Source organism: Mytilus galloprovincialis, chromosome 3 (assembly GCF_965363235.1).
Source record: "Mytilus galloprovincialis chromosome 3, xbMytGall1.hap1.1, whole genome shotgun sequence".
Classification (NCBI taxonomy): domain Eukaryota; kingdom Metazoa; phylum Mollusca; class Bivalvia; order Mytilida; family Mytilidae; genus Mytilus; species Mytilus galloprovincialis.
Window position 1 is genome coordinate 46,493,030 of NC_134840.1, and position 18,874 is coordinate 46,511,903.

The window sequence follows — 18,874 nt, forward strand, 5'->3', positions numbered from 1 at the left end:
GTAAGTGTTGGTATACTTTGTGCATCTGTTAAAATATGTGATTACAGAAGAAAGTCTCCATAGTTTACATAGCATACTGTCATGATGTAGTATTTTTGTAATGACAGAATATTAAGCAAATAATCATTACAAACAAATAATGTAAATTTCAGAAAAATGTGATTTCCACTTAATAATTTTATTATTCTTATTCTCTCATCAATGGCTAATAATATTCATACGACACTTAGATTTATTATTTTCTTATCCAGATGAAATTCATGAAAATATTCTATATTTAATATATTAAGTCTTTTGAAATTAATCACAGTTTTGTTTTATATAGGGACATGTACGACCTTATAAAACAGTCAGTGCCAAAGCTGCAGTAGACACAGTTGTCCTCAGGTAATCAGTCAGTCAGTTGTAAAATATATTCCTAAAGACCATAAAATGTAATTTTGAATTAGAATGTGAAAACTATATGCATGACATTTTTATACTTTAAAATATTCAGAACAATAGTAATATTCTACAGAAACGGCAGTTTACCTACTTCAGTTTTTGCCAGATCTTACCATTTTGAATTTTCCAGCAAAAGAAAATCTTTTAATGCAAATCCTATTAAAGTTTTTTCTCAGTGTAACCTTCCTTTGCTTAGGCCAGTTGTATCCTATTAAATTAGCCATGTCTTTAAATCTGACAAAAAGATTCCACCTAAGTCTTTAAGGTTCCTAAGATATGGTTAGTCGGAATTACTTTGCATTCCTCAGAAAAAAAGACTACTTTGTATTTTTCCGCAATTATGTATTTGCTTTGGCAATTTTTGCAGGTAGTTTTAGAGCTGGTTCTAGCCTATCACTGAGTCCATCAATTGTATAGAACACAACATTAAGTGATAAGAACAATACACTTGGTTTTAATATATAATTGATAAATTTTCTCTTGTTCACTTACTGCAATTATATGCTAGGCTCAGCAATAACCTTTCACACTGACAATTCTTGCCAGATATTTACAAAACTGTTACCAAAGATATATATATGTATAATAATTTCCTTTCTCTGTATTTTCAGACTTCCAGCATTAGCATTTCAGTCCTTGTTTGAAAGATTCCCAGAATCTCTAGTCAGGGTAGTTCAGGTAAATTCAGAACTTTATAATCTATAGTCAGGGTAGTTCAGTTAATATCTGAGTTATAGAATCTATAGTCTAGGAAGTTCAGTTAAGTTCAGAGTTATAGAATCTTAAGTCAGTGTAGCTGATAAAGTTCAGAGTTACAGAATCTATAGTCATAGAAATTCAGTTAAGTTCATAATTATACAATCTATAGTCTAGGATGTTTGGTTAAGTTTGGAGTTATATTATCTAAGGAACAGCATTTTTATTAATGTTCTTCATCTAAATTCACAGAGAGGCCTTCAACAGGGAACAAAAACTATAGATTTAAAGCTGTTTTCCAATGCATGGAAGTTTTATTGTTTATGGTTAAAGCTGACATGTATGGCATTGAAAAGTCAGGTTAAGTTAGACTTGGTTTATCTGATTGCTACAAGGGAAAAAATGAACAATACACATGTTTTATTGTTACATATTATCTTAATTTTTTCTAATAGTATTAAAAATGAAGTTGTTTTCCAATAACAAAGTGTTAGTAATTAATTGAATTAATTTTAAGATATTTTTTTTCTTCAGATTATCATGATTAGATTACAGAGGGTAACATTTACAGCATTACATAATTACCTTGGTCTCAGTTCAGAATTACTTAAATCAGTAAGTTATCAGTAAATACCTGACTATGTAGACCTTAGTCCAGCATTTCAAGTTAGTTATCAATAATTACAATAAATTTTGAATAGAATTTATTTGATCAAAGAAAGGATTGAAATAAAAAAAATAATATATTTCAGTTCTTGCTGCAGAATTACTGAAAGAATTTTCCTGTAGCAGCTGTAGAAATATGAAAAAGGGACATGTGGTATGATTGCCAATGAGACAGCTATCCAACAAAGTTCAAATGAAGTGGTTGTAAGCAAGTATAGGCAACAGTACAGCCTTCAACAATGAGAAAAACCTATACTATAAAGTACATTTGACAATTTCCTACTTCTCACTTTGAAAAAATCATTCCATAAGATTAAGCTAATACATCTTCTTACACAACATTGACTATTATTTAGTTTGACATATATTTCATCACATCTGTACTGTTTTTTTCATTGTAGCAATCAGATAAACCAAGTCTACTCTCAATATCCAGCATTAGTAACCCTAACAACTGGCCAACTAGTCCTCGTAAACACAGAGGAAGTTTAGACATGGAGAAGTCAGAGGGTATAAATACTTTACCTTTCAATAAAATATATAGATAATGCATATATGATTAATTTGGTCACTTGATAACGTGATTTTTGATTTTTGAAAATTTCTGTTTTTCTCAATTTTAACACTTTTTATACACCACTTTTTGATTATAGATCGTCTCAAGGGTGTTGAATGATAAACTTTTGACCAAAAAATAATATCATTAGGGTCTAGAGATGCAGTTTGTCTATATGCCTAACCATTAACACTTTATAAGTCAGGTGGATTTGCTTTTCAGGCTATCATGATTTCAACTTTGTTTTCTTAAAAATGATGAAATAGGTAATGATCTTCAATCACTTAGTAAAGAGATTTATGAAAATGTACAATTCTCAGTTAATATTTGATTTTAGCTTCTAGAGCTCCAAAGTGTTTTATTGACAACTCAGCTGACAAACCAAGGTCAGATTTTGATGTTGCTTGTGAGAGAGCAGGCGTAGAGAACATAGGATCCTCTGAAATCGTAGATGATGGACAACCTACTCCAAAGCTTAAGATACCATCTGATACTGTTACTAAGAGTCATCATTCAGATACCAATCAGGAAATAACTGATGATGTTATTTTACAGTTGGCAAAAAAAGATTTGGTTAACATTATCAAAATTCAGGTAAAATTAAGTTTAAAATTGAATTACAGTGACTTGACTGTTAGTGTTGCTCTCCACCAATTGCAACTCAGGAAATAATCCCAAGTCAAGGTTAGCGCCCGTGAAGGCAGCTCCCAAATCAGCTCTCGTTAATCAGTGATTTTTGTGAACATTTTCGATCTTTTACGAAAAGGATTAGATGCAGTACGTATCTGTAGACATTTGTGAGTGTCATACCACGAATTGGAGGTTTGTGAATGTGAAATAGACTGTTTTGCCAAAATGAATTTTTCACACATAATAAAAACAGTGAGCAGTCAGACATTCAATAACAAAGGCCAGTTAATTCACCTGTGTAATGTATTTCTACGGCGGACCAGACGTGGCACTAGAGCAGGGAAAAGTGTTCAACGTGCGATACCTGTTATAACAAGTAAGATCAATCATTATGATAGCCAGAATATAATATGTCACAAACAACATGGTGCCAACATCGCGAATCTAGCCAAAATACCTCTTCTGAAAACGAACAGTTTAATTTCAGATGAAATAAACACGAACAACAATATTGTTATATCTGTCTTAAATTGTCGATCAGTTAAGAACAAAGCACTCTCAATTAGTGACTATGTTGTTTCAAATAAACTGGACATGTTTGCAATAACGGAAACCTGGTTAGGTTCAAGTATAGACGAGTCAGTAAAACAAGAATTAGTACCGACAGGCTATGACTTTCTCCAATTAAACCGAGAGCATCGGCGCGGTGGCGGTATCGCTCTTATGTTTAAAAAGGGCATGAACATAGAATATCTTCCAAATAATGACATTTGCATAGATCAATTCGAACACATGGATTTTTCGTTTTGCCATGCTAAAACATGCGTAAAGTTTTGTGTCATTTACCGGCCTCCACCATCAAAGTCAAATGACTTGCGAACTAGCTTATTTTTCGATCAATGGAATTCTTATCTCGACCGGATTGTAACTTTCCCACATGAATTTATCATTACCGGCGATTTCAATTTTCACGTGGACGACAAAAATGACTCCAATGCTATGAAATTTTTACAAACTTTGGAAGACCATAACCTGACACAGCACATATCCACAGCGACTCACATTCGTGGACACACACTCGATCTTTTTATCACAAGGTCGGAGTCAAATTTACTGAGAACCAAAGCCTCGGTACATGAACCGAATTTATTTGATGCACGGGGTAACCCTTTTTGTGATCATCATGCTATTCAAGCCGTATTGGCTGGTGCTAAACCAAAGAAAATAAGTAAAACTTTCACTTTCCGTAAATGGAAAACCGTTGATCAAGTTGAGCTGTCAAAGGATATTGTTCTTGATATCCCTGATACAAATCCATCTGTTGATGAACTAGCGAATCAGTATGACTCGGAGCTTCGGGATGTTGTAGAAAAACATGCGCCTCTCGTAACAAAATCTGTGCTTCTTCGTCCGAACACGCAATGGTATTCGGATGAACTCCGTGAGTCTAAACGTAACAGACGGAGAGCTGAGCGAAAATGGCGAGAAACTGGTTTAGAGATACACCGACAAATCTTCAAAGAAAGATGTTCAAATACTGGCAAACTTTTACATCAAACTAAACAAGATTTCTTCTCCAAGAAAATCGAGGATTGCTCAGGTGATCACAAACAACTTTTTAAATTGTCAAACTCATTGATGGGTAAGCAGCATGATATTGTTCTACCAACCTCAACATCGAACACAGAACTGTCTAATAAGTTCGCACATTTCTTTATCAATAAGGTCACCACAATCAGAAACGTATTAAGTCAGCAACATTCCTTTAACAGAGAGTTATCTTTGGCTGAAGACACTCCGTTTAATGGTGAGCCTTTGGTTTGTTTCAAACGCACAACTAACGATGAAGTTTTTAAAATCATCAGCAAGTCACCGAACAAGTCATGCGAGCTTGACCCTCTGCCGACGCATATTTTGAAACAAAATATGGATGCTGTGGTTCCATTTATCGGTAACATCATTAACACTTCGCTTGAACAAGCAGTAGTGCCTTCAACATTTAAAGAGGCGCTAGTAAGACCTTTGTTAAAAAAACCTGGACTTGATAAGGAATTGTTTCGGAATTATAGACCAGTCTCTAATCTTCCTTTCATCTCAAAATTGTCGGAAAAAGTAGTGGATAAACGTCTTGATCAGCATCTTGACAACTACAGGCTTCGTGATCCTCTACAATCAGCGTATAGGCCACATCATTCAACTGAGACAGCCCTGCTTCGTGTTAACCATGATATCGTGGAAGCACTAGATGGACAATTATCAATGGTGTTGGTATTACTTGATCTTTCAGCAGCATTCGATGTGATCGATCATTCAATATTGTTTCAACGGCTCGAACATTCGTATGGGATAACTGGAAAAGCATTAAATTGGATTCGTTCTTATCTTACCAACAGGAACCAGCGAGTCGTTATAGGGTCGGATAGATCAAACGCCAGTCATCTGCCATTCGGAGTTCCGCAAGGTTCAGTTCTCGGACCAAAACTGTATTGTCTTTTTTCGAGACCAATTGGAAATATATGCCGTCGTCATGGTTTCAAATTTCACTGCTATGCAGATGACACACAGGTCTACATGACAATCAAACCGCTCGATGACTGGAACAACTACGTGAAAAGACTTGAATTGTGTTTGGAAGAAATTGGCATTTGGATGTCAAACAATCTGTTGAAACTAAACCAGGATAAAACGGAACTGATCGTCTTTTCATCGAAACATCAGTCGAAGAACATGCCTGTTTTCCAACTTAAAGTAGGTGAAAATGTCATCAATAGTGTCACATCGGTACGTAATCTTGGTGTTTATTTTGACAGCCGTCTTACCATGGAAAAACAAGTTGCGTCTATCGTAAAATCGTGTAATTACCATCTGTGCAACATTGGACGAATCCGACATTTCATCTCTACGGATGCTTGTAAAACTCTGGTTAATTCCCTTGTAACTTCCAGACTTGACTACGCAAATAGTCTACTCTTCGGCGTTAACAAGTGTCAAATTGAAAGGTTACAGAGAGTTCAGAACACTGGAGCCCGTCTTGTTACGAAAACTAGGAAAAGAGAACACATTACACCTATTCTCGCTGGACTGCACTGGCTCCCTGTTGAATTCCGGCCAAAGTTCAAAATCCTTGTCTATACGTACACGGCACTGCAAGGAACTGCCCCGGACTATATACAGGAACTATTACATCTCCAAACAACAACTAGGGCACTACGATCAGAGGGCAGCCTTAGACTCGAACTGCCACATGTCCGAACAAAAACGTACGGCGAAAGACAATTTAATCGTGCTGCCGCTACCCTATGGAACAATCTACCTGTACAAATTCGTCACTCTAAATCTGTTCAGTGTTTTAAAAAACAATTGAAGACATATTTTTACAGACTTGCGTTTAATAAGCTGTTATCTTAATTCTTATTCCTTTTATTTGAAAATGTGCTGTGATTTTTGTTTTTTTTGTTTTCTTCGCACAATTTTTATTCTAGCAAAAGTTTTCATGACCATTTCAATTATTTATTATAATCTTTCTGCTAAATTTTTAATATATTTTCGCTTTCTATGTTTTAATTATTTTGTACTTATTATTGATTTTAATTCTATTATTTTTCTATCAATATAATTATTTATGTTCATATATCTTTCATATATACGTTTTTAGTTCTTTTAAACATAACATTTTTTTATTTCATTTTGTTTTGTGGTTAACTTAATATATTTTTATCATGTATATATGTAAAGTGCCTTAGAGTGATTTTATTGTTATATAGGGCGCTATAGAAATTTTTACTATTATTATTATTATTATTTAAAATTCTGACCAAATTGCAATTTGTTTTATAAAACTTTTATAAATTTTGAATGAGTTGCAGTTGGTAGAGAGCAACACTAACAGTCAAGTCACTGTAAGAAAGAAAAAAAGCATAGTTACAAAGTTGTGTTAAAGACAGAGCTGTATTCTTTAAGAAGCCTTGATTGCAGAGTTGTCTTAGTAGTTTATCACTAGCCTGTCAATATTGAGGTTGTGAAGCCCCACATTCAGCATGTACACCATTCCTAATTGATAAAGTTAGGCAATTTCTTACAAAGGTCTATTATTCTTTCTAGCCAATCTGGATTTTTCCACTAATAAAACTGGCTGCTAAAATCTGACCAAAAGTGTTCAAAGTGGCTGTTAACACCAACAAGCAATCAGTCATTTATATACTTTATTTTTAACTTGGGTATTAAAAAAGTTTTGATATACTCAAGGGCATTCCAGCATGCTTGAACTAAAAGTTGCAACTATGAATTAAAACACAAAACATCAGGGGACAATAAATAAACCTCTAATAGGTACTATAAAGGTATTGAGTTCAAAAGTTTTATGTTTGCAGCCTTCATTGGACTTATCTATAGATATTTACTGAATGTGCATCTTCTGCATTGAACTTATTTCTTATAAGGACAAAGTGCTTGTCTGGGGCGAATTTATTACTTAAAAGGACAAAATGTCTTTCTTTGATGACCAACAGAATTGGTTTTGGTATGGCCTTATTAAGATTTTGTCATGTTAAAAAATTGTCAATGATTTTTTTTTTTATCATAGGACCAATCATTATTAGATGACAAGTTGAAAGTAAGAAGAATAAAGGGAGGACACTCAATAATAAGGCAGGGGGATCAGGTAAGATATTCACTGCTGAACAGTCATTGCATTTGTACAGCAAGTCTGTTTTTTAAAAGTAACGTAAAAATTATGCACAGATTTAATAATGTTTACCATTACTATTTATTTTGCTGCATCCAGGCAAAACAAGATTTTTCTATTTGCGATTCAAAACTATAACTATAGCAAAGTGAGATTATTCTAGGATTCAGGAGAATTCCAACTTAGTAAAGGAAATGTAGACATAGTTGAAAGATGTGCATGGAATGAATAGTTAAGATAATTCTAAGAAATTGACTTAAGCTGTAATTTTTCATTTGTGTTTTACTTCCTTATATTAATTGAAATTAACATGTGTTTATTGGATATCAATAGTATTAAAATAAAATGAGTTATCTGCTATAAAAATGATAAAAAAATATCTGAAGAGTCTTACTGCATAACTAAGATTAGTTTATTATTGTAATCTGCCTGTTTAGAAGTACCTTACCTTGAAATTATGTCTCAGAAACAAAAATCATATGGTATTGAAGTACATACAAGTCAGATTTATCCTTAGAAACAAGATAGTTAATACATTTTTCATTACAGGATGCTAGTTTGATATTTGTGGTAACAGGATCTTTGAACGTTGTACAGCAGATGATTGGTGATGAAAAGAAAGAGGTATGATGCTAAATATAGCCATGATGACATGATTTTATTTTATTTACCTGCTTTATTTTAGGTAGACAGAACAGAATATTTTGAGTCTACTCAGTTTAAATTTACATGATTTTTATGACGTAAGATTTTCTAAGATAGTGAATTTTCTTACACATTACTACTCATTTATTTCTATTATTTTAAAATGAGGTAAGAAAATGTTAACTAAGTTTAAATAACATGCTCTAAAAGTCCTATCTCACTTCAAGTTTGTGTGTAAGTTCAGTTTATGTTTTCTGTACTATAATTAACAACATTTCAAACACATTTTAGTTGGTTACAAAAAAGAATCATATTTTCAATGTTTAGGACACATACTGGTATTAGCAAGAAGGCTAAGATTGTTTTCATATATTTATTATTAATCTATGTCATTAAAACCAGAAGAATAGTCATCCATATAGATATTTTGAAATATTCTTACAGTGAGTTGACTATGGGTGTTACCGTTTACCTGTAGCTAAAGTTCAACCAGATTTAAACATTGACATTACCGGCGTTTTACGTTTCCACAATTTTGGCACTACGTTTCCGCATTTTTGTAGTACTCTTTTCCGCATTTTTTGTACATTAATTTTATTAAAGGTTATTGACGTTTCCGCATTTTTATTTTTAATGTATGCCTCTTCCGTTTGCCAGGTAAACCTGGGGTGTGCTTTTTTTTCTGCAGTAGTGTTTGGTGTTTAAAGCTACTTAAAACACTATTAGGTTATTCTGGCATTATTATTCGTCTTTATTTAGGCATTACACTTCCTTCAGACCTCAAATGGAACAAACACATTCAACAATCAGCAACAAAAGCAAACCAATCATTAGCATCCATCAGACGTAATCTAAAAATAAATCCAAAATTAGTTAAGGAAAGAGCCTACCAAACAATAGTTAGACCAAAACTAGAATACTGCTGTACAGTTTGGGACCCACACAACTTAGAAAATATATATAAATTGGAACAAGTACAAAGAAGAGCTGCACGTTATACTTGCAACAGATATCACAATACCAGCAGTGTATCTGAAATGATAGAACATCTAAATGGCAATCTTTACAAGAACGCAGACTAAAAACCAGACTCAAAATTTTGCACATAGTCATCACCAATTGCAATACCATCGCAAGATATACTCATAAAAAGCCAGTATAAAACAAGAACTACCCATCAACAGACATACAGACAACTTCAATGTAACAAAGACAGCTTTAAATTTTCTTTTTTCAGCCAGACAATCAAAGATTGGAACAAATTACCACCTGACATCTCAAACCAAACTGCTACAGACAACTTTAAGGATGCACTCACTCATGAGGTGCTTCTTAAAACATTCTCTCATCTAAACTAAATGTGCTTATTGTTTTTATCTTATTGGTATAAAAAAATATATAAAAAATGTAAAATTAAAACTTAAAAAATTGTAAATTTCATAAATAGATAAAAGAAAAAAAAATGAAATTAACTTTAAACGACCTCATACAGGCATGCGCTGGAAAGTAATCCTCAAAAAGTTGATGGTATTCCTTAACTAAAGAAAGAAGAATATGTCGCTAATGCCTATTTTTCCGTTTTTAATTGTAGATTAATTGATTGTTTGTTTGTTGCTATTTTTTTATGCCCAGTGACAAATATTTCACCGGAGTTCAAATATGTGTGAAGTAGATGTAAGCAATAATAGGCAACCTTGTGGAATAAAGTATGACAATGACCTGTAGACAATGTCCTCATTTTTCAAGGTATTTGACAATCTGTACATGTAACCTTCATAAATGATACATTTCTTCCCTTGGTTTGTTTCTGTGAGTACAATATCCTTGACATATACATCAACTGACACTTAGACTCAAAATACACTTTCTTAAATACCAGAAGTTCAAACACTGAACTTTTCGAAAAATAATGATATACAAATGGTAATACTGACCAAAACCAAATAAGGACATGAAATTGAGTGTCCAAATAATAATCAAACATTTGCAAATGAATATAAAAGATATTACAAAATACGAAATGCAATGCACATAGGGTGACTTTCCACATGGTGACTTTCGATAAGTACTCTTAGTGTTAAATCTGAATATAATCTACATGTTCAAGAAAATAAAGTACAAACCAAAAAAAATACTATAATAAAATAAAGTCTTATATATCATTATTACCATTTTTACAGGTGAAATACAGGAAAAAATGCGGAAATGTAATATCTATTTTTTCCGGAAAAGTAATGCAAGAAAATGCGGAAACGTAAAACTGGATTTTTGTTAAAATTGCGGAAACATAATATGCCCAACAATACAATAGGGACAGTTAAATTGACCAGTTGGTTTTGTAAGATTTAAATCTACCTTGATGCTACCTGTAAAAAAAATTATTCACCTAACCCAAAATTTCAGCATCCTTTTTTCCTGAAATTTTTCTTGACCTATGATTATTCTATCAAAAAATTGAAAGGGTAGAAATATTTTTAGGTTTTCATTGTTTTAAATCCCCAGTATTGATAATATTTCTAAAATTTACCATAAAATCTTAATCAGTAAAATATTTTGTTCACTGCATATCAATATGTATGAAAATTAAAACTGTTTTTAAATAATAAATGATTCTTTTAAATTGTAACCCTCATACATAGTATTGTCCTTTTGTCAGTGACACATGAAAGAGCTATCCAGGTGATTTCAGTTTCAATTTTCAGATGGATTATATGTTGTGCATTTCTTTATTAGCTCACCTTTCCTGAAAGGAAATGTGAGCTTTTGCCATCACTTGGCGTCCGTCGTCGTCCGTCGTCGTTGTCCATCCGTCGACGTTGTCCTAAACTATTTCAAAGATCTTCTCCTCTGAAACTACTGAACCAATTCAAACCAAACTTCATCTGATTGATTCCTAGGGTATCTAGAATAAAGTTTGTGTTTTAATTCCCATTTCATCAAAAAACATGGCCACCATGGCTAAAAATAGAACATAGGGGTAAAATGCAGTTTTTGGCTTATAACTCAAAAACCATAGCATTTAGAGCAAATCTGACATGGGGTTTAACTGTTAATCAGGTCAAGATCTATCTGCCCTGAAATTTTCAGATGAATCAGACATTCAGTTGTTGGGTTGCTGCCCCTGAATTGGTAATTTTAAGGAAATTTTGCTGTTTTTATACGACCGCAAAATTTGAAAAAATTTTCGTCGTATATTGCTATCACGTTGGCGTCGTCGGCGTCGTCGTCCGAATACTTTTAGTTTTCGCACTCTAACTTTAGTAAAAGTGAATAGAAATCAATGAAATTTTAACACAAGGTTTATGACCACAAAAGGAAGGTTGGGATTGATTTTGGGAGTTTTGGTCCCAACATTTTAGGAATTAGGGGCCAAAAAGGGCCCAAATATGCATTTTCTTGGTTTTCGCACTATAACTTTAGTTTAAGTGAATAGAAATCTATGAAATTTTGACACAAGGTTTATGACCACAAAAGGAAGGTTGGGATTGATTTTGGGAGTTTTGGTTCCAACAGTTTAGGAATTAAGGGCCAAAAAAGGGCCCAAATAAGCATTATTCTTGGTTTTAGCACAATAACTTTAGTATAAGTAAATAGAAATCAATGAAATTTTAACACAAGGTTTATGACCACAAAAGGAAGGTTGGGATTGATTTTTGGAGTTGAGGTCACAACAGTTTATGAATTAGGGGCCAAAAAGGGGCCCAAATAAGCATTATTTTTGGTTTTTGCACCATAACTTTAGTATAAGTAAATAGAAATCTATGAAATTTAAATACAAGGTTTATGACCATAAAAGGAAGGTTGGGTTTGATTTTGGGAGTTTTGGTCCTAACAGTTTAGGAATAAGGGGCCCAAAGGGTCCAAAATTGAACTTTGTGTGATTTCATCAAAAATTGAATAATTGGGGTTCTTTGATATGCCGAATCTAACTATGTATGTAGATTCTTAATTTTTGGTCCCGTTTTCAAATTGGTCTACATTAAGGTCCAAAGGGTCCAAAATTAAACTTAGTTTGATTTTAACAAAAATTGAATCCTTGGGGTTCTTTGATATGCTGAATTTAAAAATGTACTTAGATTTTTAATTATTGGCCTGGTTTTCAAGTTGGTCCAAATGGGGATCCAAAATTATACTTTGTTTGATTTCATCAAAAATTGAATAAATGGGTTCTTTGATATGCCAAATCTAACTGTGTATGTAGATTCTTAATTTTTGGTCCAGTTTTCAAATTGGTCTACATTAAGGTCCAAAGGGTCCAAAATTAAACTAAGTTTGATTTTAACAAAAATTAAATTCTTGGGCTTATTTGATATGCTTTATCTAAATATGTACTTTGATTTTTGATTATGGGCCCAGTTTTCAAGTTGGTCCAAATCAGGATTCCATATCAAGTATTGTGCAATAGCAAAAAATTTTCAATTGCACAGTATTGCACAATAGCAAGAAATATCTAATTGCACAATATTGTGCAATAGCAATTAATTTTCAATTGGAGTTATCTTTCTTTGTATAGAATAGTAGTTGATAATATATGTTGGAAATTTGCCAGACATGACTATGATGTCATTTTCTATTTTTATTTGCCAATAACTTTATGTAAATAACTTCATTGGAAATTTGCCAATATAAAATGTTGCTGATGAAGCTTTTTTTCCTTATCTTATCTAAAATGTTTTTAGATAATGTATGTTGGACATTTGCCAGACATGACTATGATGTCATTTTCTATTTTTATTTGCCAATAACTTTATGTAAATAACTTCATTGGAAATTTGCCAATATAAAATGTTGCTGATGAAGTTTTTTTTATTGTTTTATACAATAAACAATGTATATTCACTTTTACTACCAACCAATCTTTACCATTCAGTGATAACAAGCACTTTATTTTACATTTTAATATTTTATGATGTATTTAAAAGAGTAGTTATTGTTGCAAACTCCATTAGAAATTTGAATTGATATCAGTTTTGGAGAAAGGGAAACGGGGATGTGAAAAAAAAGGGGGGGGGGGTTTAAATTTTTCTCATTTCAGATTTCATAAATAAAAAGAAAATTTCTTCAAACATTTTTTTGAGAGGATTAATATTCAACAGCATAGTGAATTGCTCAAAGGCAAAAAAAAACTTTTAAGTTCATTAGACCACATTCATTCTGTGTCAGAAACCTATGCTGTGTCAACTATTTAATTTTAGATTTAAAAAGTTTGAAGAAGAAATCTTTAATTGATTTGTAAAATCTTGACATTTGTTTTGTGTAAAAAAAAAACATGTAATGTCAAAAATTTGATCACAATCCAAATTCAGAGCTGTATCACGCTTGAATGTTTTGTCCATACTTGCCCCAACTGTTCAGGGTTCGACCTCTGCGGTCGTATAAAGCTGCGCCCTGCGAAGCACCTGGTTGGTTATTATCTTGAATATTATTATAGATAGAGATAAACTGTAAACAGCAATAATGTTCAGCAAAGTAAGATTTACAAATAAGTCAACGTGACCGAAATGGTCAGTTGACCCGTTTAGGAGTTATTGCCCTTTATAGTCAATTTTAAACCATTTTTCGTAAATCTTAGGTATCTTTTACAAAAATCTTCTCTGAAACTACCAGGCCAAATTAATCCAAACTTGGCCACAATCATCTTTGGGGTATCTAGTTTGAAAAATGTGTCCGTTGACCCGGCCATCAAATCAAGATGGCCGCCACGGCTAAAAATAGAACATAGGGGTAAAATGCAGTTTTTGGCTTATAACTCAAAAACCAAAGCATTTAGAGCAAATCTGACAGGTAGTAAAATTGTTCATCAGGTCAAGATCTATCTGCCCTGCAATTTTCAGTTGAATCGGACAATCTGTTGTTGGGTTGCTGCCCCTGAATTGGTAATTTTAAGGAAATTTTGCTGTTTTTGGTTATCTTGAATGTTATTATAGATAGAGATAAACTGTAAACTGCAATAATGTTCATCAAAGTAAGATTTACAAATAAGTCAATGTGACCGAAATGGTCAGTTGACCCCTTTAGGAGTTATTGCCCTTTATTATCGATTTTTAACCATTTTTCGTAAATCTTGGTTATCATTTACAAAAATCTTCTCCTCTGAAACTACTGGGCCAAATTAATCCAAACGTGGCCACAATCATCTTTGGGGTATTTAGTTTAAAAAATGTGTCCGGTGACCTGGCTATCAAATCAAGATGGTCGCCACAGCTAAAAATAGAACATAGGGGTAAAATGCAGTTTTTGGCTTATAACTCAAAAACCAAAGCATTTAGAGCAAATCTGACATGGGGTAAAATTGTTTATCAGTTCAACATCTATCTGCCCTGAAATTTTCAGATGAATCAGACAACCTGTTGTTGGGTTGCTGCCCCTGAATCGGTAATTTTAAGGAAATTTTGCTTATTTTGGTTATTATCTTGAATATTTTTATAGATAGAGATAAACTGTAAACAGCAATAATGTTAAGCAAAGTAAGATTTACAAATAAGTCAAAATGACCGAAATGGTCAATTGACCCCCTAAGGAGTTATTGTCCTTTATAGTCAATTTTTAACAATTTTCATAAAATTTGTAAATTTTTATTAACATTTTCCACTGAAACTATTGGGCCAAGTTCATTATAGATAGAGATAATTGTAAGCAGCAAGACTGTTTAGTAAAGTAAGATGTACAAACACATCACCATCACCAAAACACAATTTTGTCATGAATCCATCTGCTTCCTTTGTTTAATATTCACATAGACCAAGGTGAGCGACACAGGCTCTTTAGAGCCTCTAGTTAAATGTCCCTTCAAGATTTTCATTTTGGATTATGATATTTGCGGTGTTTTTCTTTGAAATTTATTATAAGAGGATTTTTGTGGAAAAAATACTGTGTTTACTGAAGGAAATTCAATTTGCATAATATGGAATAAGTTATCTAAAAGGTTATAAAAAATCAAACTTGAATGCAAGAAGGAGAAATAATTGCAACACCTTCATTATAAATTTTGAGATATATTATAAGAGTGATTCACCTGTTTAAATGGAATATATATCATGGGAATTATTATGGAAATGAAACAAAATGTTAAATTCATAAAGTGGATATAGTCTAATGTAGTGATAAAGTGAAATGAAAAAGTAAAATATTCAAGTAAAATATTCCAAAATATTCCTAATGCTGGGATAATATGAATGTGAAATAATCATTACAAAGTTCTGAATCTAATATTGTTTAATTGGAATATATACATGTAAATGAAATAAAAACTCAATACTGTGGATATAATAAAATCAAGTGATATAGCGCAAATATATGAATAAACTTATCCAAAATATTTGTAAAGGGAGGATACTCATTTTAAATGTGATAATGGAAATAATCAAATATTGCAAAATTCTGTACCTGTTTTAAGTATATATATATCATGTGAAATTTAACAGAATATTGATATAGAGAGAAAATCTAGTTATATAGTCAAAAGCATGAACAAATATTCGAAAAACTTTCATCATGTTCATAAAATTAGAAAAGTGTTATAAATTATTTCTTATAAAGAAAATGGAATACTGGATGAGATATAAAATATGTAGAGTAAATAAAATAGTTCATTCAAATATGATTTTGATATTTCAATATGAATATACATTAACAATTTGTACATGTAACAAGGAACATGTCAAAATCAAATTATTTTGAGTTATTTCCCATTAAAAAGCCAATTTTCAGATATTAAAAAGATTTTTTTCAACAATATACAAGAAATCTAAGCACTCTTAGTATTTGGCTATGAAAAAATTAAAGAGGTAATGTAGTGAACTATAGGACATGCAATTGAATTCCCTTATAAAAACATATAGTCTTGATCTGGCTTGCCTTCTTCTAAAATTTTAAATGACAGTAAAAAAAATCTCTTTTTCCGTCTAAATATTGTGTTTTTTGGCATTTGAATGATTAATTATTTCAGGGAAAACATCCATTTCCATAACAAAAAGACTAATAACAATGTTAATTTCTTTACCCTTTTTTAGGATTCTCTAATAAAAAAACATGAGAAAAGGATTTTTTAATCAAATTCACAGTGTTTAGTTAATGTAAGAACACGAAATTACTTTGTGTCTAGTTATCAAATATAAGTGGTCATATTCTAGCATTATTCATACAATATAAACTAGTTTAGACTGAATGCATATTATGTTATTCAACAAAGATATAAATTGAAGGCTTGATGCCATATAAAAAGAATTATAAGTTTTAAATCTCAGTTATACTACAACAGTAACAATTAAACATGTGAAGTGATAGGATAAGAAATACTTCAGGAAAAAAGCATGCTGAAAGTTTTGGTTAGGTGAATAAAAAACTGTGCAGGTAGCATCAAGGTAGATTTAAATTTACCAAACCAGCTGGTCAATTTAAATGTCCCTATTGTATTGTCAATGTTTCAATCTGTTTTGAACAATAGCTATAGGTAAATGGTAACACCCATAGTCAACTCACTGTAAACAGATCAATAAAAAATACTTTCCCAAGACTTCAAGATTATTTTTTTATATAGGTTGAATATTTAATGTTCCTTCAAATGTAGGATTAGTATGACAAAACTTCTTCATTGTGTATTTACTTCGTTATAAGGCATTTTCAATATGATTCCTAAAAAGTTCAAGTAGGATAAAAAAAAAACCCTTAGATTGTACTTTTTGGTTTGAGAACTCATAGGGTAAAAAAAAAAAACAGGTCTAATCATACTTTCTCCGTTGTCTTGATATTGACCCAATGATCTTTTGACCAGATCACAAAGAAACCTTAATAGCATTCCCCTCCCCAGTACTAGCACTAAAGCATGAATTTATTTTTTGTTTTATCAAATGGTCTTTTAAAATGGTTGCTAAATAGGCTCTTACATTTGCTTTAATTCAGTTTGTTTTGCCTCTTATTTTTTTATGATTATCTGATACCTTTTCAGAATAGAAAAGTGAGTTGAAACATACTTTATCTGTATATATATATTTATATATGTATTTATATGTTAACCTCTTTCTTGGTAAACGTCACAATCCTGATTTCAAAAAAATATCTCAAGCCTAAACAACCCTATAGCAATCCTAGATAGTAGAGTCTTTCCCCTTATATCTGCACAAGTGTCTATTGTCTTTTAGATATTTGTGAGTTTCTGTTAGAAAATTAGTTATTTTCTGTTCGGAGATACTTTCATTTTCTTTAACTGACTGAGCATGGAACTTTTTGTCACAATTTGATAAAAAATAATTACTTTTCAGGACATTGTTTGCAACTTCTTGTTATTTTTAGCTCACCTGGCCGAAAGGCCAAGTGAGCTTTTCTCATCACTTGGCGTCCGTCGTCCGTCGTCGTCGTCGTCGTCCTGCGTTAACTTTTACAAAAATCTTCTCCTCTGACACTACTGGGCCAAATTTAACCAAACTTGGCCACAATCATCATTGGGGTATCTAGTTTAAAAAATGTGTCCGGTGACCCGGCCAACCAACCAAGATGGCCGCCATGGCTAAAAATAGAACATAGGGGTAAAATGCAGTTTTTGGCTTATAACTCAAAAATCAAAGCATTTAGAGCAAATCTGACACGGAATAATATTGTTCATCAGGTCAAGATCTATCTGCCCTGAAATTTTCAGCTGAATCAGACATTCCGTTGTTGGGTTGCTGCCCCTGAAATGGTAATTTTAAGGAAATTTTGCTGTTTTTGGTTATTATCTTGAATATTATTATAGATAGAGATAAACTGTAAACAGCAATAATGTTCAGCAAAGTAAGATCTACAAATAAGTCAAACATGACCAAAATGGTCAGTTGACCACTTTAGGAGTTATTGCCCTTAATAGTCAATTTTTAACCATTTTTCGTAAATCTTAGTAATCTTTTAGAAAAATCTTCTCCTCTGAAACTACTGGGCCAAATTTAACCAAACTTGGCCATAATCATCATTGAGGTATCTAGTTTAAAAAATGTGTCCGGTGACCCGCCCAACCAACCAAGATGGCCGCCATGGCTAAAAATAGAACATAGGGGTAAAATGCAGTTTTTGGCTTATAACTCAAAAACCAAAGCATTTAGAGCAAATCTGACAGGAGTAAAATTGTTCATCAGGTCAAGATCTATCTGCCCTGAAATTTTCAGATGAATCAGACATTCCGTTGTTGGGTTGCTGCCCCTGAAATGGTAATTTTAAGGAAATTTTGCTGTTTTTGGTTATTATCTTGAATATTATTATAGATAGAGATAAACTGTAAACAGCAATAATGTTCATCAAAGTAAGATCTACAAATAAGTCAACATGACCAAAATGGTCAGTTGACCACTTTAGGAGTTATTGCCCTTTATAGTCAATTTTTAACCATTTTTCGTAATCATAGTAATCTTTTTGAAAATTTCTTCTCCTCTGAAACTACTGGGCCAAATTTAACCAAACTTAGCCATAATCATCATTGGGGTATTTAGTTAAAAAACTGTGTCCAGTAACTCGGCCAACAAACCAAGATGGCCGCCATGGCTAAAAATAGAACATGGGGGTAAAATGCAGTTTTTGGCTTATAA

At 32.3% G+C, this 18,874-nt stretch overlaps 1 protein-coding gene across 4 annotated transcripts in view; it reads left to right on the forward strand.

Moving 5' to 3' along the window:
- The window catches only part of LOC143068117 (patatin-like phospholipase domain-containing protein 7), a 108,100-nt gene that overhangs the window by 29,741 nt on the left and 59,485 nt on the right, over window positions 1–18,874 (forward strand). For all 4 annotated transcript variants that reach the window (XM_076241915.1, XM_076241916.1, XM_076241918.1 and 1 more), the window contains 7 exons: window positions 326–387; window positions 1,056–1,122; window positions 1,675–1,755; window positions 2,208–2,316; window positions 2,700–2,956; window positions 7,575–7,652; window positions 8,226–8,300. In XM_076241915.1, the coding sequence (XP_076098030.1) occupies window positions 326–387; window positions 1,056–1,122; window positions 1,675–1,755; window positions 2,208–2,316; window positions 2,700–2,956; window positions 7,575–7,652; window positions 8,226–8,300 (729 nt within the window). The remainder of the gene's footprint in view (window positions 1–325; window positions 388–1,055; window positions 1,123–1,674; window positions 1,756–2,207; window positions 2,317–2,699; window positions 2,957–7,574; window positions 7,653–8,225; window positions 8,301–18,874) is intronic.